Genomic DNA, 23,250 nt, shown 5'->3' with positions numbered 1-23,250 from the left:
ACCTTATAACGCTGTGCTCTGAATGTACATGCTCGGAAATTTCTTTCCTAAATTAAGACCTACGTTTGATAGTACACTACTGGCCATTAAAATTGCTACACCACGAAGATGACGTGTTACAGACGCGAAATTTAACCTACAGGAAGAAGATGCTGTGATATGCAAATGATTAGCTTTCCAGATCATTCACACAAGGTTGGCGCCGGTGGCGACACCTACAACGTGCTGACATGAGGAAAGTTTCCAACCCATTTCTCATACACAAACAGCAGTTGACCGGCATTGCCTGGTGAAACGTTGTTGTGATACCTCGTGAAAGGAGGAGAAATACGTACCATCACGTTTCCGACTTTGATAAAGGTAGGATTGTAGCCTATCGCGATTGCGTTTATCGTATCGTGATGTTGCTGCTCGCGTTGGTCGAGATCCAATGACTGTTAGCAGAATCTGGAATCGGCGGGTTCAGGAGGGTAATACAAAGCGCCGTCCTGGATCCCAATGGCCTCGTATCACTAGCAGTTGAGAAGAGAGGCATCTTATCCGCATTGCTGTAAAGGTGCGTTTACACTGCCATTTGTATCGGCACATGTATGAGATACATGTATATGCGACTTTGCAACATATATCGCGACTTGTATGAGTTGACAAGTATCAACCTCATACATGTATGAGCGTGCGTTTACACTGGTTGATATGTATCACTGTGCGATAGCTTTCGACGACGATTTGGAAGATTTAACATTTTTATGTGCTGGTACACTTGCTCTTTTGGAAGATGATAGGAAGAAAAGGCGGAGGAAGCGTAGATGGTGGCAGAGAGAGTTTCTCGCGAATTAACGCTAAAGGATGGCGCATATTTTAGAAATTATGTTAGGATGAGTATGGAGGATTTCCGCGGTTTGTTATCACTTGTGGCTCCTCTTGTGTCCAAAACCAACACAAACTTTCGGGAAGCGATTCCACCAGAGGATCAGTTGGCAGTAACACTCCGTTTTTTGGCCACTGGGGATTCCTCTTGAAACGAAGATTTCATTACAAAACATTTGCATGGTCGCGCGATTGCTAATGCTAACGTCTCACACACGATTGTCGGCATCCGTTGTCAACATTATCACGCGAGGCCGCCGGAATTATAGCAAAAAATTGATATACGTGCCAGATGCATGAAAAAATTATAGAATGTATTACATACTCTGATATATATAAAACTTGCACAATAGCCTCGCGAACACGAAGAATAATGTTGCATATGGCACTTTTTGATGTTCTATGCAGATACATTAACGTCGAAACGATAGTCGGCACCTCCACGACAAGACGACAGGAAATGATAGTACTGCGCATGCGCGAGTTCAAATGTCGCTCATACAGGGTGTTTCAAAAATGACCGGTATATTTGAAACGGCAATAAAAACTAAACGAGCAGCGATAGAAATACACCGTTTGTTGCAATATGCTTGGGACAACAGTACATTTTCAGGCGGACAAACTTTCGAAATTACAGTAGTTACAATTTTCAACAACAGATGGCGCTGCGGTCTGGGAAACTCTATAGTACGATATTTTCCGCATATCCACCACGCGTAGCAATAATATGGCGTAGTCTCTGAATGAAATTACCCGAAACCTTTGACAATGTGTCTCGCGGAATGGCTTCACATGCAGATGAGATGTACTGCTTCAGCTGTTCAATTGTTTCTGGATTCTGGCGGTACACCTGGTCTTTCAAGTGTCCCCACAGAAAGAAGTCACAGGGGTTCATGTCTGGCGAATAGGGAGGCCAATCCACGCCGCCTCCTGTATGTTTCGGATAGCCCAAAGCAATCACACGATCATCGAAATATTCATTCAGGAAATTAAAGACGTCGGCCGTGCGATGTGGCCGGGCACCATCTTGCATAAACCACGAGGTGTTCGCAGTGTCGTCTAAGGCAGTTTGTACCGCCACAAATTCACGAAGAATGTCCAGATAGCGTGATGCAGTAATCGTTTCGGATCTGAAAAATGGGCCAATGATTCCTTTGGAAGAAATGGCGGCCCAGACCAGTACTTTTTGAGGATGCAGGGACGATGGGACTGCAACATGGGGCTTTTCGGTTCCCCATATGCGCCAGTTCTGTTTATTGACGAAGCCGTCCAGGTAAAAATAAGCTTCGTCAGTAAACCGCATGCTGCCCACATGCATATCGCCGTCATCAATCCTGTGCACTATATGGTTAGCGAATGTCTCTGTGCAGCAATGGTAGCGGCGCTGAGGGGTTGCCGCGTTTGAATTTTGTATGGATAGAGGTGTAAACTCTGGCGCATGAGACGATACGTGGACGTTGGCGTCATTTGGACCGCAGCTGCAACATGGCGAATGGAAACCCGAGGCCGCTGTTGGATCACCTGCTGCACTAGCTGCGCGTTGCCCTCTGTGGTTGCCGTACGCGGTCGCCCTACCTTTCCAGCACGTTCATCCGTCACGTTCCCAGTCCGTTGAAATTTTTCAAACAGATCCTTTATTGTATCGCTTTTCGGTCCTTTGGTTACATTAAACCTCCGTTGAAAACTTCGTCCTGTTGCAACATCACTGTGTTCTAGGCGGTGGAATTCCAACACCAGAAAAATCCTCTGTTCTAAGGAATAAACCATGTTGTCTACAGCACACTTGCACGTTGTGAACAGCACAAGCTTACAGCAGAAAGACGACGTACAGAATGGCGCACCCACAGACTGCGTTGTCTTCTATATCTTTCACATCACTTGCAGCGCCATCTGTTGTTGAAAATTGTAACTATTGTAATTTCGAAAGTTTGTCCGCCTGAAAATGTACTGTTGTCCCAAGCATATTGCAACAAACGGTGTATTTCTATCGCTGCTCGTTTAGTTTTTATTGCCGTTTCAAATATACCGGTCATTTTTGAAACACCCTGTACATGTCACGTATATGGCCAAAAGGCGATATACAAAATGTATACGCGACATGTATGAGCTCGAGGGTCCGCATACAAGTTCCGTGAATTTTTGTATGAGGTGATGTATCGCGACATGTCAAATTGACATGTCGCTCATACATGTCGCGATACATGTATCCCAGTGTAAACGTACCTTAACGGATCGTGCAGCCACGTCTCGATCGCTGAGCCAACAGATGGGGACGCTTGCAAGACAACAACCATCTGCACGAACAGTTCGACGACGTTTGCAGCAGCATGGACTATCAGCTCGGAGACCATGGCTGCGGTTACCCTTGACGCTGCATCACAGACATAAGCGCCTGCGATGGTGTACTCAACGACGAACCTGGGTGCACGAATGGCAAAACGTCATTTTTTCGGATGAATCCAAGTTCTGTTTACAGCATCATGATGGTCGCATCCGTGTTTGGCGACATCGCGGTGAACGGACATCGGAAGCGCGTATTCGTCATCGCCATACTGGCGTATCACCCGGCGTGATGGTATCGGGTGCCATTGGTTACATGTCTCGGTCACCTCTTGTTCGCATTGATGGCACTTTGAACAGTGGACGTTACATTTCAGATGTGTTACGACCCGTGGCTCTACCCTTCATTCGATCAGTGCGAAACCCTACATTTCAGCAGGATAATGCACAACCGCATTTTGCAGATCCTGTACGGGCCTTTCTGGATACAGAAAATCTTCGACTGCTGCCCTGGCAAACACATTCTCCAAATGTCTCACCAATCGAAAACGTCTGGTCAATGGTGGCCGAGCAACTGGCTCGTCACAATACGCCAGTCACTACTCTTGATGAACTGTGGTATCGTGTTGAAGCTCCATGGGCAGCTGTACCTGTACACGCCATCCAAGCTCTGTTTGACTCAATGCCCAGGCGTATCAAGGCCGTTATTACGGCCAGAGGTGGTTGTTCTGGGTACTGATTTCTCAGGATCTATGCACCCAAATTGCGTGAAAATGTAATCACATGTCAGTTCTAGTACAATATATTTGTCCAATGAATACCCGTTTAATGGCCAGTAGTGTAGTAGGCTTCTGTTGGCCAGGAGTTCACTTGTGTGCACTGCTAGTCTGCTTTTTATGTTCTCCTTACTCCTTCCATCATGGTTTATTTTGCTGCTTACATAGTAGAATTCCTTAACTTCATATACTTCGAAACCACCAATCCTGATATTAAATTTCTCACTTTTTTCATTTCTGTTACCTCTCATCCAATCGTCTTTCTTCGATTTACTTTCAATCCAAATTCTCTAGTCACCAGACGGTTCATTCCATTCAGTACATTGTGCGATTCTTCTACAGTTTCACTAAAGATACCAATGTCTTAAGCTAATCGTGTCACTGATATCCTTTCATTCTAAGTTTTATTATCATTCTTGATCTTTTCTTTTGATTCCTTCATTGCTTCCTCGGTGTATAAATTGAACAGTAGGGGCGAAATACTACATCCCTGACTCACGCCGTTTTAATCCGTGTTCTTGGTCTTCCAATCTTATAGGTCTCTTTTTGTTCTTGTACGTATCGTATATCACCTGCCTTTCCATATAGCTTACCCCTATTTTTCTCAGAATTTCGAACATCTTGCACCGTTTTTTGACTTTTCTTCAGTCTTGTTTCCATTATCAACAGCAACGTCAGAACTGCCTGTCTAGTGCCTTTACCTTTCCTAAAGCCAAGATGATCGTCGTCTAACCGGCCCTCAGACAAATTTCTGCACAGAGATATTGGACGGTTGCAATGTCACTGGCAACAGGAAAGGTGGAATGGACACCATAAGTAATTTTTCTTCCTATCCATGATGCCTTGTTCCATGTACGCCTGTAATTAGTCTCTTCAGCGTATTGCAGCATGTTTTCTTATCCCTCGATACTAGTCCTCCGAGACTCATCTTAACCGGGAGGGGGTGGGGTCAATATAATTTAGCCAAGGTCAAAATAATTAGTTACGAAAGTAAAGTCGCGAAGAAGTGGAACATATTCTGACACGGCTTAGCGTCTGGAAAGGGAGAGGGTAAGGTATCAGACCTACAGTAGCAGGTCAGACGGGAAGAGGAACCGTCGTAGGCTTCGTTAACATAAAATCGTCAGGTCATACCCACCTAGAGGCCTCAATCAAGAGGCTACACTGGTATTTTTAATTTTGCCATACTCAAATAAGAGTCCAGTCCCAACAAAGGCGCTATTTAGTTCGGTTCTCTCTGCTTCCGCTATGTCGAACGTTGCCAGTCAAGAGGTGTACGTACCTCTCCCTGTGGGAGCAGTTTGATCCTTTCTCCACTGTCAGAGACCAGCGTGCCGACGACACCCGAAGCGATGACCAGGGTGAAGTTTCCATGCTCTTCCGTCACTAGCCGTCTCCCGCTTTTCAAGTTGTCCCGTAGTATCGTCATGGAAAATCTCTCGAAGCCCTCGAGTGCCAGTGACACCTGGAACAAAGTGAAAACATCGGTCTCGGCTCTGAAAGAACTCTCTCTCTCTCTCTCTCTCCCTCCCTTTGTCTCTCGCGTCATAACAACTGCGTAAAGTAATTGCGTCAGTCCAGAGAATATAGAAAAAAATAAAGTAGAGTTCTAAGGTTTGAATGGCCTTGAGACCCCGAAGGGCAGGTTTAACCGGTAATAGGAAAGCTTCCCGTTTTTCGCGTCCTCAGGCACCTCTCAATCGCTAAGAACGAGAGCTGCGTGCGTAAGTGCATCTGTTACGTGTAGGTGGCTGTAACGCGTGTATGTGTGGAATCTGTACATGGGCATTAAGGTGGGATACTCCAGATTTATGGCCACATAAACCGCCAAAAGAGTTGGTCTGTTGGCTTTGTCACGTGGAACGTCAGCGTCCGTGGTGTGTAAACGCGTGGTGTCGGATAGTGAACCGTCAGCTCACAGACCCATTTTTCGGCGACGGGACACTCAACGGGCACAAGCGTCGCAGCGTCCTAACAAAAAATGGCTCAAATGGTTCTGAGCAATATGGGACTTAACTTCTGAGGTCATCAGTCCCCTAGAACTTAGAACTACTTAAACCTAGCTAACCTAAGGACATCACACACATCCATGCCCTAGGCAGGATTAGAACCTGCGACCGTAGCGGTCGCGCGGTTCTAGACTCTAGCGCCTAGAACCGCTCGGCCACACCGGCCAGCAGCGTCCTAACAGATCAGTTTCCACAGATGCTAGAAGACGTTCCTCTGCAGACAATGAGGAACCTGTGGTACCAACATGATGGCTGTTTAGCCCACTGTGCTCTAAGTACTATATCACGTCTTCACGATTTGTTTCCAGATCGTTGGGTTGGATTTGACGCCTGTAGATGTTTTTCTGTGGGGAACTCTCAAAGACACTGTTACAGTCTGTTTATTGGCTACAAATACGAGCTCCTGACTACCAGTCCCTTCTGTGAAAACCACACATCAATAGCACTTTCCATTTGCCGCAGTATTTGTGGTGCAAGTTTTAGGTGATTCGCCATGTGTACAAATTCTAAACTGTAGCACAAACATAAATATAAACTAATCAAATGTAATCCCCAAATAAGTGTTTTGTTATGTTTCGTGTCAAATTAATATGTATATCATGCAATATCCATGTGGTAGGCAGTGTAATAGTCCAATAGATTAAAAATTATTCTTGTAATTTTATCGAGGAGGAAGACACAGTTGATGACGGGAGCCTAAAGAGATATGGAGAGAAAAGACATGGTAGGTTGTTAGCGGAGTAATGAGTGTTATCTTTGTGGAATGGATGTTACTTCTTTTGTGGTAATCGTTGGATGGTAAAGTGAGGAGAGAAGAATGGAAGTATACAGCTGAAAGTGGGAACTGAGGGCGAGAGGGGCGTGTCGGTTGGAGTCACGTTTGCAGAAGTTATCCTTTGGAAATTTCGGGAAGAATTAGTTTATTTCAAGCTATATTTGAACAACAAGCAGCGGAGCGAAACTAGAGAGAGAGAAGATTTAAAGAAACAAACAGACTGCAACAGTTGTATGAAGGTCATCACAAGAGTGATGAAGCAATTCCGTCATGGTACCATTGTTGTACGAGTAATTTTCTCATACGAGCTTTCGCGTATCAGATTTATTAATCAAAACCTGAAGACACTGATCAAGACAGAAACTGGGAGAAGAATAGGAGACAGATTTATCAAGAGATTGTAGACGCGACAGGTTATTGAGTTCATAAAAATCAAGGCTCTGGAAGTATGAGAATTGTCAAAAAGATTCGAGCTTACGGAACAACAGGAGAAGATAGCGGTTGCGTGTGTTAATCGAGAGGAGGAAAGAGCCAGTGAACTACAGCGACAGCGACTTGTACAAAAGAAAGCTTCTATTGAGCGATCTGTAATATTACGGAAACAGATCTTGAACAGTGTACTGATTGTCGAATTCATTAATGTAAGGACCAAGCACTGATTTAGATTGAAAGTGAAAGTTTAAATAAATTGTCGTCAGGCTATGTAAATAAATTACTACGAGGGTGTCCATTGTTGCGATTAAGAAGCATCGAGTACATGTATTTGTGAATTATACCATCAGATCCCCTGTAAACACCCCATCAAAGCATTTAAAGCAGTTTTAACAGCCAGGTGGTGCGACGAAGCTACAGACCAAGTCATTTACATTTCCAGACAATTCGTTGATTTACGAAACTGATCACCACAATACTGTCAGCTTCCTTTAGCCCAGCAAAATATCTCCTGCACCACATATCCAGCGACCATCTTATACCGCAAACATTAGATCTTGGATGAGAGAAGTCGTCTTACATCTTTGGGTAGCCATCTCCATAACAAACAGACGAGTGTGTATATGTGAACTGAATGACACCCTACTGACAATATTAAACATAGTTAACAGCAGAGTGCATTCTGATAGTATCAGTTTTACATAAAGTTAACAATAAAAATGTAAATACATTCTATTGTGCAGGGAAAGTGAAGATGTTACCCACAGTCAGTTCCTTTGCATTACTGTATAAGCTGGAGTTGGAAACCCTCGTTTTCTTGAAGGAGAAGCTTTGGAAATATTTCATTTCTGACGCTATGTTATTATATTTAACGAAAGACCGCTCTTGCTATACATGAGCAATCGTATAGGTATAGAAACCTTGTTATATCTGTTTCACTATCCAGTTTCACCGCAGCTACAGTTAATTACTTATAGATTGTTCAATAGAGTTTCGACAAATTCGCAACAGATTAGATACATAACTTTACGTACGAAAATTTGCACTAGCGACATTAATACCCTGTGAATCTGTGACGTAATCCATTTCACTTACCTAAACGTATATAAAAATTAGTGTAATGTTATGTTTATATCTGTTTACGTGTGTGCGTGTGTGTGTTCAGAACTTAAATCTACCTTTTATTAGCAAGTGGTTATGTGAAACTTGGCCTCGTACCTAGACAAGAAAAGTGACACAAGTCGAAAACCGGCATCTTTAGTTTATGCCACCGAAGAAAACGTTTGAAGGGCTCCAATGCGCACGAAGAACATACTGGAATTTACTGCCAATAATACTTACTTGAAGCGTAAGGGATGCGTGTATTGCTTCAATAAACGTTAATTATTTTAGTCGAGTTCTCTCATGTATTGATTTTTTTGTTTGTATCGCTGTTCTTGCCGAGGTCGATTTGTTCAGTTGTGACTCATTGTAATAAAATTGTGGGCTCTGAAGAAATAGTCTTTCGTGTTTTGGTTAGGAACAGTGACCGTTGGTATATCCTTCATACATACAGAGTGATATAACAATAGTCAAGTGCTAGTTGGCCAGATATCATACGTCACATATATAAATTTAATCGTTTTAGTACCTCTCGTTTTAGTGCCTCCTTTCGCGTTCGGTTGTTCAAGGAGGTTACTACTATTTCCAGGTTGTGCAGCATATTGGCGGGGTTCTTGAGATAGTCGTCCGTAAAATTTCGCGATTTCACTTGCTCCAGCGCATCCTGAACTGCGTCACGAGTTGCTAGTCTGTCCTGCAACAAAAATGAAGAAAAATTTTTGCAGTAATGAACATGGCTTTATGAGCCAAACGAGGGAAATTCAAAATGCTGAGTGTTATAGGGTTGGTACAAAAGCAGAATGTGACATTGTAGTGAACAATATATTTGGCGACCATGAGCTTAGATGTCGATAACAAATCAAGATATTAATGGGCTAACATTGTGTTGCTAACTGCAAAATTATGAGACTCATATGTATTACCTGTGCTCATAATGCAAGTTAGGTGTTTTTAGAAAAAGCCCTTGATTTACTCGTTATTATGTACTTAATTCTTAGGTGTTCATAGTATCTAGCAGAGCTGTGACCGGTTTTTGATATGATCAATTAACGTGTCTGAGACTAAGAAGCCTCATGTAACTCGTTGGTATAATGTATTTCTCAAATACTGTCTTCAGAAGAAATTCGGGATTAATCCTCACGTACTTGCGGATAAACCGAGCCTGAAACATTCCTGCTTGCACAGAATACAGAGTTAATAAAATGGCGACTGTCAGCCCTGAAATCCTAATGAATCTATAATATGGCTTTAAATCGATATACAGGGTGAACACCTAAAGCTTGCACCGCAGATATTTCGTAAATAAACAGATTGTAGTAATAGTCAGAGAGAGTAAACTAGAATGTCAGTGGTGTTTGTTAAAGGATTCTAGTTAGCCATTCACGAGATGACCTATTTTGAAAAGTTTGTGCCATTCAATCTGCATAGTTGCTAGGTACGATTTGTCATGTTTTCTTCCTGTGTGCTTGTGTGTTCCTTGAGTGCGTTACGACATGCTAGTCAGTAAGAGTGTGACAGTTCAAGAAGTAAGTTGTGAGTGGCCGATTTAATTTACCAATGCAGAAAAAGCCGACACGCTCATTGTGAAAGGAGAATGTAGGAAGAATGCGGAAAGATATCCCAATAGACGTCAACTATATAGGCAGTTATTTATTAACCTCTTCAACCAGTTGCGTGAAAGTGGTAGTGCAACACCTAAGAAACGTAAGTGACGCCAGAGGAGGTGAAAATTAACGTTCTCGCTAGCAGTAGGTATATGGGGTTCTCAGCACCCGTTTGACATCAAACTGATATGAAAATTAATTACATTGATCAATTAATCACCACCACCCCGCCCCCACACCCACCCCTAACCACACCCACCCCCACCCCTGGATGACATGTGTTTTTCTCAGCCTGCACATGGGCCCCAGCCCATATTCTCCCTGCCTCCTCCCCCACCCCTCCCCCTCCCCAAGCGGAAATTTCGAATTTTGGCGGGAATTTAGAATTTTTGTGGGAATTTCTTTGTCCCAGGGCTGTGAAGATGTCCCCCCCCCCCCCACCCAGGAATTGGTAGGAAATTAAAATTGTCAGTACCCTTTATAGGACTCGAACCCGGATTCTACTGTATGAGAAGCCCAAGTGCATGGTTCTCTTTTTTCTAGGAAAGCATCAAAGACAGAAGTCAACTTGCGCATGTCACTGTTACCTCAATACACATACAGTAGAATGTTGCCTTTATGAAAAATAAAAGATTGTATCCCCAGTACACAGTGCTTCCATCTTGCCATTTTCCCGTATTCGTCTTGCTGTCGTATACTCGTTCCCATGTACAAAAATTGTTCTGCACCAATCAGAAACATGCAAGTACTCCCTCAATTTCGCCGTATTTGGCGTATTTTCCCTCAATTTATACTTATTTTCATTTTATCGATTTTATGTCACTTCTATCCATGTGAATATGACATCACTTTTTGTTCCGTGAACCAATAGCGGTATATTTAATAGGATCGCTACATGTTTGGGTAATAGACATGAATTCCCCCTGAGAGACACAGATCTCCTTTGGATTGCAGTAACTGTATGTAGTTTGGAGATGTGTCGCAACGCTGTAGCAAAATCTTCGTCCTTCCTCCATGCCATGTATGATGTGTAGTCTTCTTAACTTTCCCAACAAGAAACACCACCGTAACTGCTCATACTAGCTCTTCTACTACCTTGGGTTGCAGGGGAAAGCTTCGTTTGGCGCTCGCCTTACACACTGTACGCAGTTGGAGGAGCGTTGACACCATGTTCCCATTTCCACTGAGTGGTCAAAACGCGCTCCTGTCGCGTTAACTGAGCTCGTCCTGTTTCCCCACAGGATGCAGAAGGTCTTCGATGTAGCGCTCACTGACGTCCGTAAAGGTCAGACTTAAATTGGGACGATCACATGGACTAAGCTGCAGGGAGGTCAGGGCAGAGACTTAGGAGAAGTTATAAGATGCAGAGGGACTGTCTAAAAACCGCGCTGGATTTCTTGCTGTATGGGATCCTTAGCAGATAGGTTCGGAAAAAGGTGACTCGTTTCAAGATACGAGAGTGACACGAATGTGATACACCAGTGGCTGTAATCGCTAAAAGACGTCTCTACAGGATCCAACGCAAATACACTCCTGGAAATTGAAATAAGAACACCGTGAATTCATTGTCCCAGGAAGGGGAAACTTTATTCACACATTCCTGGGGTCAGATACATCACATGATCACACTGACAGAACCACAGGCACATAGACACAGGCAACAGAGCATGCACAATGTCGGCACTAGTACAGTGTATATCCACCTTTCGCAGCAATGCAGGCTGCTATTCTCCCATGGAGACGATCGTAGAGATGCTGGATGTAGTCCTGTGGAACGGCTTGCCATGCCATTTCCACCTGGCGCCTCAGTTGGACCAGCGTTCGTGCTGGACGTGCAGACCGCGTGAGACGACGCTTCATCCAGTCCCAAACATGCTCAATGGGGGACAGATCCGGAGATCTTGCTGGCCAGGGTAGTTGACTTACACCTTCTAGAGCACGTTGAGTGGCACGGGATACATGCGGACGTGCATTGACCCGTTGGAACAGCAAGTTCCCTTGCCGGTCTAGGAATGGTAGAACGATGGGTTCGATGACGGTTTGGATGTACCGTGCACTATTCAGTGTCCCCTCGACGATCACCAGTGGTGTACGGCCAGTGTAGGAGATCGCTCCCCACACCATGATGCCGGGTGTTGGCCCTGTGTGCCTCGGTCGTATGCAGTCCTGATTGTGGCGCTCACCTGCACGGCGCCAAACACGCATACGACCATCATTGGCACCAAGGCAGAAGCGACTCTCATCGCTGAAGACGACACGTCTCCATTCGTCCCTCCATTCACGCCTGTCGCGACACCACTGGAGGCGGGCTGCACTATGTTGGGGCGTGAGCGGAAGACGGCCTAACGGTGTACGGGACCGTAGCCCAGCTTCATGGAGACGGTTGCGAACGGTCCTCGCCGATACCCCAGGAGCAACAGTGTCCCTAATTTGCTGGGAAGTGGCGGTGCGGTCCCCTACGGCACTGCGTAGGATCCTACGGTCTTGGCGTGCATCCGTGCGTCGCTGCGGTCCGGTCCCAGGTCGACGGGCACGTGCACCTTCCGCCGACCACTGGCGACAACATCGATGTACTGTGGAGACCTCACGCCCCACGTGTTGAGCAATCCGGCGGTACGTCCACCCGGCCTCCCGCATGCCCACTATACGCCCTCACTCAAAGTCCGTCAACTGCACATACGGTTCACGTCCACGCTGTCGCGGCATGCTACCAGTGTTAAAGACTGCGATGGAGCTCCGTATGCCACGGCAAACTGGCTGACACTGACGGCGGCGGTGCACAAATGCTGCGCAGCTAGCGCCATTCGACGGCCAACACCGCGGTTCCTGGTGTGTCCGCTGTGCCGTGCGTGTGATCATTGCTTGTACAGCCCTCTCGCAGTGTCCGGAGCAAGTATGGTGGGTCTGACACACCGGTGTCAATGTGTTCTTTTTCCCATTTCCAGGAGTGTATGTAGTTGAATGGATAGACTTGATTCCAAATTGCAGACAGCATTTCAGACAGCATTTCAGACAGTATTTCTGCCTGAAAGCGTAACACTATCAGCGACCTGTGTGTGCTTGTAGACTCAAGACTGCTTCTTATTCATGGTGATAGTAACACAGGCGTTATGCTGGTGTTTTATTAGCGTGGTCCACACGCTAAATGTTTGTTGTGGGCTGTAGAATCCCTCTGCGATCAGCTTCAGATGTCATTTCTCAATAGTGTTTCTTGAAAAGCACATTGTGATTCCTCCTTGGATTCCCAGTTGTCCTACTTAGCGAGTGTAATCCGACTGCTGAAAAAAAAAATTGCTCACCATGAATTGACTCTCGTGACCAATTTCATTAATTATACTATCACATTGGTGTCGATGACGTGCCTCCTGGCGGTTGGAAGGGATGTCTATGGTGCTACGGAATGATTCTTGACAAGCGTTTCTTTTTTTTTTTTCGTTGCGGCGATATCTTTTAACGAAATTTTGATCTCCCACCTACACAGGGCGAGACAGCTTCGCACTATTTGTTTCGTAAACGCTAATATGATATAGCATCACATTGGTAAAAGGGGACCTGTCATAGTGTACAAAACAGCTACGTTCCCTTGAAATACAGCTTCTTGTTGTCAACGTAAAAGGAATGTGTCTTTTTTCCGACATGTGGCCCAATGACATGAAAGACTGTATTCTCTAATGTTATTTCATGTGCATGACAATTTATTTACAGACACTGAACGCAAGAGATGGTCTCATGTTGTGTAATTTGTTCAACAAGCTGGAAGAAATTGCTTAATATAGATTATTACTTTTTTTCTTCTGTTTAAATTATCGCTTTTTCTTTATTTGATGATGGTTCTGAAATAGTGAGGACATTCTATGGTGATCAGTAATTTTTTCAGCAAGATAGTCGAATTTTTTTCTTGATTTTACACATGGTGGACATGTTTCTGCTGATCATTTGTGATCGGTTGCGGCGCCCTTCGTTGGACGTCACAAAATAATGAGATGCAAATTGTATACTGCAGTTGATTGTAAAAGATATACCGATTTTGATCATAAAACTAGAAGTAAATGGACTGCGCCTACTTTCGTGGAAAGAGGACATTTATCATCGTCGCAGTTGTGGTTTGCTTTTTTTAATATATGTTAATAGATGAGTTGACGTCAGATACAATTGTTCTCCATCGACGAAAGGCGGGCTGCTGCGGGCGTGGGGGAGGAGGGGCATGTCTGCTGTGGTCGTTGCCACACACAGCCGTTCTCTGTCCAGGGAGTGGGTGATCTGTCGATATATTTTAGATGAACGAGTTGAACTTCAGGTGGCTGTCCATTTATCTCTCATTGTTTACTTTACTATACACACTACTGTGTCCTGTGTTGGTATATGACCGTCGCCTTAAGGCGACAGCCAAATGGTGGAAAGCCGAGTGCGGGCAGCGGCCGCAAAGGGCTGACAGCAAAGGGCAGGCAGTGAGAGCGCAGAAAAAGTACGAGAAGCTTGGCAGAGCAGTTGGCCATATCAAGAAGCCTGCCCCCCCTCCCCCCCGCCCCCACTGTAGGTGGATGGAGGGAGGGGGTGGAGGGAGGGAGGAAGAGGGCCTCGATTTTCGGCAGTTTGTGGACGCCTATGGAGGAGAACGCACGTTTAACTACCGCCCCCTCTGCAGCCTTTTAGGACAACTATTTTCCCCAGTGCACGTGCTGTATTATGACCTGTTCATTACAAGTTCTGGTTTTTTCACAACAAGTTCGAAGTGTAATTAGAATTGTGATGCACGTTTTCTCAACCATTTGCGGTTTCGTGTATTGGCTTGATTACCTGGGCTGTAGGTGGTTTTTGAGCAGGTCTCTGTAGCTAACCCTGACGTCAAACAACGATGGATACTGTATACTTACAGGTAATGCACTTTTTAAACTCCTCTCTGTCCAACACCAGCATCTCGTCAGATGAACATAGCTCCTGTCAAAAACAATAAATATCGTACCTTCCATTCCTGCCTTTTTCTGACCAGCTGGTAGGTGTAGGATAGAGTTTGTGTGTGTCTGTCGCTAGTTTCGAATAGTACTGCGAAATTTTTTCCCAGCAGGATAACACCAGTTGTATGGTATCGTCAGTTTTTGAGCTGTAATTTACTTTTATGCCATCCTTGTGTAGCACTATGCATATTGTTGTGTAATTAGCCCCAATCTTTATGATTAATTACGTAATTAGGACCTATCTCTGCTTCATTCTCCCAACCAAAGCAAATAAAGTCACTAACCTGACCTTCCTCTCCCACATCTGGACAGTTTCCATGTTTTGGGGAGGGGGGGGGGGGGGCGTGCACTTAAGCTTTCTATCCAGTAGGATCAGGGTTCGAGTCCCAGAAAGGGCACCGCCATTTTTAATTTCCTGTCAATGCCAAGCGCCTCTGGCGGTTTGATTGTGTTAGGGGGGGTGCACTTGGGCTTTCCGCCCTGGAAGACCAGGGTTCGAATCCCAGAAAGGGCATCGCCAATTTTAATTTCCTACCAATTCCTGGTTGGAAGATGGGGTGGGATGTCAGCACAGCCCTGGGACAAAGAAACTCCCGCCAAAATTCGAAATTCCTTGCAAAATTCGAAATTCCCGCCAATAGGATAGGTTGGGGGAGGGCTAGGGTGGGGAGGGGGAGGAAGCAGGGGCTGGGGCCCACACAAAGGCTGGGGAAAACACGTGACGTCATCTGGCGGTGGGGGTGAGCGTGGTTGGGGGTTGAAGGTGGGTGGAGATGAGTGGGGTGGGGTGATTAATTGATCAATTTAATTAATTTGCATATCAATTTGCTACAAAAAGTGTCCTCATAAGCGCAACTCCCTACTACTCTTACTGTTGTTGCAGTTGATCCGCATGTTAGCATGTGTAATTATTGTATGCGCTGGTGAAGTGAACTTTTAAAATATCTCGTAAAGACTCTCACTGGAGTACTTCGACAAACACCAATGATGTCCTAATTTACCCTACTTTTAGTTTGTTAATGTCAATAGGCATTATTCCATTTAAAAATGTATATTTGCACAAAAATAAACTAACTGTTATTACACTGTGCTGATTGGCTAACAATACAAGGCACTGACTACCAGTCCACGCCGTGAAAACCGCACATCAGTAGCACTTTCCATTTCTGCAATATTTGCGGCACAAGTTTTAGGTGATTCACGCTGTTTAGTCCTACTAGCAGCTATTTTGCCCTTTCTCAATTGATGCAAAGGACCGAGTGTACGGACGGCACGCTGTGGCGCTTAACAAGCAGTGTGGGGAAGGTATAGTTTACGCTGGGGATGGTTCTGTGATGTTTTGGAAGTCGTTAGTGCACTGACGTGGGCCTACTATTTAGGGTGGAAGCGTTCACTAGTAGCCGATGGCTGTTAGCCGTGGCGCTCTGTTTTTGTATTATCACGTAATAGGGGAGAGAGTGTGGCAGATATGATACGCGAGTTGGGATGGAAGTCATTACAGCAAAGACGTTTTTCGTCGCGGCGAGATCTACACTCCTGAAAATGGAAAAAAGAACACATTGACACCGGTGTGTCAGACCCACCATACTTGCTCCGGACACTGCGAGAGGGCTGTACAAACAATGATCACACGCACGGCACAGCGGACACACCAGGAACCGCGGTGTTGGCCGTCGAATGGCGCTAGCTGCGCAGCATTTGTGCACCGCCGCCGTCAGTGTCAGCCAGTTTGCCGTGGCATACGGAGCTCCATCGCAGTCTTTAACACTGGTAGCATGCCGCGACAGCGTGGACGTGAACCGTATGTGCAGTTGACGGACTTTGAGTGAGGGCGTATAGTGGGCATGCGGGAGGCCGGGTGGACGTACCGCCGAATTGCTCAACACGTGGGGCGTGAGGTCTCCACAGTACATCGATGTTGTCGCCAGTGGTCGGCGGAAGGTGCACGTGCCCGTCGACCTGGGACCGGACCGCAGCGACGCACGGATGCACGCCAAGACCGTAGGATCCTACGCAGTGCCGTAGGGGACCGCACCGCCACTTCCCAGCAAATTAGGGACACTGTTGCTCCTGGGGTATCGGCGAGGACCATTCGCAACCGTCTCCATGAAGCTGGGCTACGGTCCCGTACACCGTTAGGCCGTCTTCCGCTCACGCCCCAACATCGTGCAGCCCGCCTCCAGTGGTGTCGCGACAGGCGTGAATGGAGGGACGAATGGAGACGTGTCGTCTTCAGCGATGAGAGTCGCTTCTGCCTTGGTGCCAATGATGGTCGTATGCGTGTTTGGCGCCGTGCAGGTGAGCGCCACAATCAGGACTGCATACGACCGAGGCACACAGGGCCAACACCCGGCATCATGGTGTGGGGAGCGATCTCCTACACTGGCCGTACACCACTGGTGATCGTCGAGGGGACACTGAATAGTGCACGGTACATCCAAACCGTCATCGAACCCATCGTTCTACCATTCCTAGACCGGCAAGGGAACTTGCTGTTCCAACAGGTCAATGCACGTCCGCATGTATCCCGTGCCACTCAACGTGCTCTAGAAGGTGTAAGTCAACTACCCTGGCCAGCAAGATCTCCGGATCTGTCCCCCATTGAGCATGTTTGGGACTGGATGAAGCGTCGTCTCACGCGGTCTGCACGTCCAGCACGAACGCTGGTCCAACTGAGGCGCCAGGTGGAAATGGCATGGCAAGCCGTTCCACAGGACTACATCCAGCATCTCTACGATCGTCTCCATGGGAGAATAGCAGCCTGCATTGCTGCGAAAGGTGGATATACACTGTACTAGTGCCGACATTGTGCATGCTCTGTTGCCTGTGTCTATGTGCCTGTGGTTCTGTCAGTGTGATCATGTGATGTATCTGACCCCAGGAATGTGTGAATAAAGTTTCCCCTTCCTGGGACAATGAATTCACGGTGTTCTTATTTCAATTTCCAGGAGTGTATTTGCAAACGCCAATTCTCTTCTCTTAGCGCTGGAGGCTGACAGCCATACCGTAGCAGCCGAATGCCACCTTTAAGATTTAAATAATTCTGATCCCTCATATCTGGGATTCACAGTCAAGTAATTCTTGTTAAACCATGTCATGGTCGCCTTTGATGGTAAAATTATTTATTTAAAAACCACTTTTGCAATTATCATGATCTGTCATGTGGTGAAGCACACTTCCGAAGAATTACATTTGATAATTGTCACGCAGTCGAAGCTATAACAGTGGCTTTTGAATACATACGGGGGCTATTCAGAAAGTAGGAAACGTTTCCGTCTAACGCCGATAGGTGCGGGCCGGTCGGGTATATTTTGGTATGTACGTGCTCAGCAGCTCAGTCGGCGTCCATCCGTGACTGCGGGAACTTCTCTGCGCGATTGGTTTCTTAGATGTTCGAATTTGAAATGTGCGTTGCAATCTAAAATCCCGCCAGTTGTGAGGTGCGGTCTGTGATATGGTTTTTGCTCGCAAAAAACCTTAAACCTACAGAAATTTATCGTGAACTGTGCGAAGTGTACGGAAACAACGTAATGAGTGAATTTTCCGTCCGGAAATAGCGCATTCAGTTTAAAAATGGCCTAACCGGCGTTCATGATGAAGAGAAGAGTGGACGCCCGAGCGTTGTGACTGGCGATCTTGTCGCTAAAGTTGATGAAACGATTCGTGAAAACCGTCGCTTCACAATAACGGAGCTTTCGCTTTCTTTTCCACAAGTTTCACGGACTTTGTTGTTTGAAGTTTTCACTCAAAAGCTGGGCTACCACAAATTTTGTGCACGATGGGTACAAAATGCTTACAGAGCACCATAAAAAACAGCAAATGGGGGCAATGTTGACATTTCTGGAGGCCTACCACAAACATGGTAATTCATTACTGGATCGAATCGTAACCAGTGACGAGACTTGGTGAAACACGTCATTTGCAAGACATAATTACAGTCTATGGGTCGGGGGCACACACGGTCGCCCCAAAAACCACGAAAATATTTGCAAACCTTGTCAGCAAGGAAGTTGATGGCGACAGAGTTTTGGGGTAGGCAAGGTGTGCTTCTTATTGATTTTCTCGAACGTGGAGCAACCATAAATTCTGCCCAGTACTGTCAAACTGTGCACAGCCTTAGAAGAGCAGTTCAAAACAAACGCCGAAGAAAGCTGACGTCCAAAATTTTGTTTTTGCACGATAATGCTCGACCTCACATTACAAACCGCGCTAAAGAACTGCTTAATTCATTCAACTGGGAAATTTTCCCTCATCCGCCCTACAGCCCCAATCTTGCACCAAGCGACTTCAACTTGTCTCCCAAAATGAAGGTCGGCCGTGGTGGCCGAGCGGTTCTAGGCACTTCAGTCCGGAACCGCGCGAATGCTATGGTCGCAGGTTCGAATCCTGCCTTGGGCACGGATGTGTTTGCTGTCCTTAGGTTAGTTAGGTTTAAATAGTTCTAAGTTCTAGGGGACTGATGTCCTCAGATGTTAAGTCCCATAGTGCTGAGCGACATTTGAACCATTTGAACCCAAGATGAAGAACTGGCTTGCAACGCGGCGCTTTGATGAAGACGCGGAAAACCAGGCGGGCGTGACTCGCTGGCTGAAGTCTCAGGCGGCAGAATTTTCGAAGGTCTCTCAAAGCTTGTCCACCGCTATGACAAGTTCCTCTGTGTGTTTGGTGAATATGTGGAAAAGTAGTAGGTCAGTCGCTCTTTCAGATGTATACAATAAAATGCATTTCTTGTACTTACTTTTTTTTAATGCCAAAACGTTCCCTACTTTCTGAATAGCCCACGTACAATGACGGAAAAATATCGAAACATCACGAAAGAATTTTGCGATATAAACGAAAGTTGGTAGGCGTGTTTCTACATGTGAAATATCACGTCTATTCACATTTAGCATCAGTTGCATAACAGCGGCGATAATTGAGGCTGTATATCAGGTTTGCTTGAAACACACGCTGTAAACTACGATCATCTTTAATTTTGTTAAGCTCTAAACCCTCAGTAGTTTTTAATAGCTACTACAATACAAATTTTTAGATTAGGAGTGACCTATACCTACCACGCATTGCTGGTTAAATGCCTCAAGGGGCCATCTGTCCTCTCTGAGGTCTTTCTTGTAGTGAAAAGAGGCAACAGAATAAAGCTGTTTTTATTTTTCCAGGCGCTTTTCGCCTCAGTTCATCACGGTATTATCAGTGCCAGTGTGTGTAATATTGCTGCGCTCGTGCTCTACTGTTAGTGAAGCCGTTGTTCTGCCTGTATCACTAAACATAGTTTTCATCAAACTGCACACACACTCTACTACCATGTCGTGTTAAGCGCATCAGTCGGAGAGAGCATCATCATTTAATTGGCCGTGAATTATGAACAGGTGCTCGATCGTTTTGAAAGATGCAGTCGCCATCCCTGAATTGCTCTTTATCTATGGGAAGCAAGAAGATGCTTAAAACATCAATATAGTCCCGTGCTATGATAGTGCCGTGCAAAACAACAAGGGACGACCACACCATAACACCATGGCCTCCGAATTTTACTTTTGGCGCTACACATGCTAACAGAAGACATTCACCGGGCATTCGCCATACCCTTACCCTGCCATCGGATCGCCACATTGTGTACAGTGATTCCACACAACGTTTTTCCACCGTTCAACCGTCCAATGTTTACGCTTCTTACACCAAGCGATGAGTCGTTTGGCGTTTACCGGCGTGATGTGTTGCTTATGAGCAGCCACTCGACCATGAAATCCAAGTTTTCTCACCTCCCGCCTAAGTGTCATAGTACTTGCTATTGATTCTGAATCAGATTGGAATTCCTGTATGATGGTCTGGATATATGTCTGCCTATTACACATTACGACCCTCTTCAACTGTCGGCGGTCTCTGGCAGTCTACAGACGAGGTCGGCCTGTATGCTTTTGTGCTGTACGTGTCCCTTCACGTTTCCACTTCACTATCACATCGAAAACAGTGGACCTAGACATGTTTAGGAGTGTGGAAATCTCGCGTACAGACGTACAACACAAGTGACACCCGATCACCTGACCACGTTTGAAGTCCGTGAGTTACACAGGGCGCCCCATTCTGCTCTCTCACGATGTCTAATGACTACTGAGGTCGCTGATATGGAGTACCTGGCAGTAGGTGGCAGCACAATGCACCTAATATGAAAAACGTATGTTATTATGCGTGTCCGGAAACTTTTGATCACATAGTGTAACTGTGCTAGAGAATCCGTTTCCGATCTTAATATGTAAACAAGACAGCGAAAAACGGTTTTAGTCTTTCGGAAGATGTGTAGCATATAAACGTAGTGAACGCCGTCTAGCTGGCAGCAGCGGAGACAGAATACTGCCGCTCGTCACAGCCATCGAAAAAAGGAAGGAAGATCAGGATTTAACGTCCCAGTGACATCGAGGTCATTACAGACATTTCAAAGGAACCATCCTGGAGTTGAGCGATTTAGGGAAGTCATGGACAACCTAAAAATGGGTGGCCAGACGCGGGTTTGAATTGTCGTCTTCCCGTCCACTCTGCTAACCGGTGCGCCACCCGGCAGCAGTTGGGCAGTCGAGCTACACGAGATGGTTCGTTTCTGGAACTCGTTGACTCCCGATATGAGGGAAACTCGAAATATTAGGTTCATACATAGGTGCGTACTGTTCACCCAGAAACGCAACAGACACTTATAACAGAGGCTTTAGTCATCAATAATGTGTTCTCCTTCACTGTTTAAAACAGTCTGCCAACGCTAGGGTAGCTTTTAGATTCAGCGACTGTAGAAAATACGTGGTTTTGAGGCGAAAAACTCGTCGAGCCATGTTCGGAGCGCATTTTCATTCGGAGAGGAAGGCCTCTGAAGGTTGTTCGACAAGCAGCAGAAAAGGTGAAAATCTGAGGGCACAAGATGATGTGAATAAGGAGGATCCGGAATAACTTCCCAGTCCAACTCCTGCATAGCGTCTTTTGTAGTGTTGCAGTATGCGGGCAGACGTTACCGTGGAGTAGCATCACTTCATGCACACTTCGTAGTCTTGTTCCTGGACTTCTTCTGCATGACGTCTAACTTGTTCACAGTAAATGTCAACCGTGTTGATTACACCTCGGGGAAGTTATTCGTATTACACCACACCGTCGGTGTCCCACCAGATGGATAACATTATTTTTTGTGGATGCGCACAGGGCTTTGTACAGGGAGTTGCTGCTATGTTTGCGCTCAACCATCCCTTCCTTTTCCTTATGTTAGCATAAAGATACGTTTCTCGTCGCCAACAACGATACAGGATATGAATAGTCAGTGTTGGTTACGAGCCAATTCAGAGATTCACATATGGCCACCCGCTGCTTTTTGTGATTTCGGCACAGAGCATGCGGTACACATACACGCGATTTCTCAACATTCCCCATTTCATGCAAATGTCGCGCGATGGTGGAATGAACACAGTTCATCATATTTGCCAGTTCTCGAGTACAGTGACACGCACCATTGTGGATAAATGCGCTTAAACGATCTTCATCAAAGATCGAAGGTCTTCCTGAACATGGAGGGTTATTAATGCCAAAAACACCCTCCTAAGAATGAGAAAACGATTTTCTTGCAGTGTTCTGTACAAAAGGCATTATCCTCGTACACGACGCAATTGTTTCAGGCTGCCTCTGCTGTTGTCGCGCCTCTATTTGAACTCAAGCAGAAGAAAGTCAGAACTGTTCCGATTTCTCCACTTAGCATTCCATTTTCTATCGTCTATAAGTCCACTCACTATCTCGAAAACACAACACGAAAATCTCTAGACTCAAATAGCAACAGCTAATTACAAACATAAAATGACAGTGAATAAACAAATCCATAGCAACCGCAAACGCTATCAACTTACGCATCAGCCTAATAATATCTCGAATAAGTAAAATCGTGGAGAGCGAGTCAATAAGCTGTTGATTGGAGAAACACTGAAAATTACATTACATGACGCAAACTTCAATAGAGACCCAGATACGCAGTTATTAAGGCATAAAACTGTACACTTGATAAAGAACGAACGTAGTCTCGTAATGTACGCTCGACGCGATTGGCGGCACTGCAAATGACATTGGATAGACAGCGCAGACATGGTCTATGGGAGTTGAGGGCGCCGCCGCAGTATAAGCCATTTCCATGACGTAATACAGTCAATCAGATGTAGTTCCGCAGTTCCCTCACATAAAAGTGGGAGCCTCCCCAGTTTCACGACATCGGGACTTAGTCCTTGACGACGATATCGAAAGCTTGGAATTTTATTGGAATTTGACTTGGCCAGTTACCGTCAGTTTTTTTATCCGAGGTCAGTAACTTGATTTCATTCAAAGTGAGACACAATGTTCATTCTTGGATCTTGGGTAAGGCGTAACTTTAGTTGGCAGACACACTTTTTGAAATGAGGCGTCTGGAATTATCGTTCTGTAGCTTTTAATTTCTTTGCA

The 23,250-nt window shown here is 45.6% G+C and overlaps 1 protein-coding gene across 1 annotated transcript in view; it reads right to left on the bottom strand.

Moving 5' to 3' along the window:
* Positions 1-23,250, bottom strand: part of LOC126151236 (uncharacterized) — a 349,750-nt gene that overhangs the window by 207,192 nt on the left and 119,308 nt on the right. Inside the window, exons 6-7 of the mRNA XM_049915929.1 lie at positions 8,770-8,934; positions 5,206-5,388 (exon numbers count right to left, since the gene is read on the bottom strand). Of these exons, the coding sequence (XP_049771886.1) occupies positions 5,206-5,388; positions 8,770-8,934 (348 nt within the window). The remainder of the gene's footprint in view (positions 1-5,205; positions 5,389-8,769; positions 8,935-23,250) is intronic.

The sequence above is a fragment of the Schistocerca cancellata genome, chromosome 2, assembly GCF_023864275.1.
Source record: "Schistocerca cancellata isolate TAMUIC-IGC-003103 chromosome 2, iqSchCanc2.1, whole genome shotgun sequence".
Lineage (NCBI taxonomy): Eukaryota > Metazoa > Arthropoda > Insecta > Orthoptera > Acrididae > Schistocerca > Schistocerca cancellata.
This window is presented reverse-complemented; position numbering and strand designations above follow the sequence as displayed.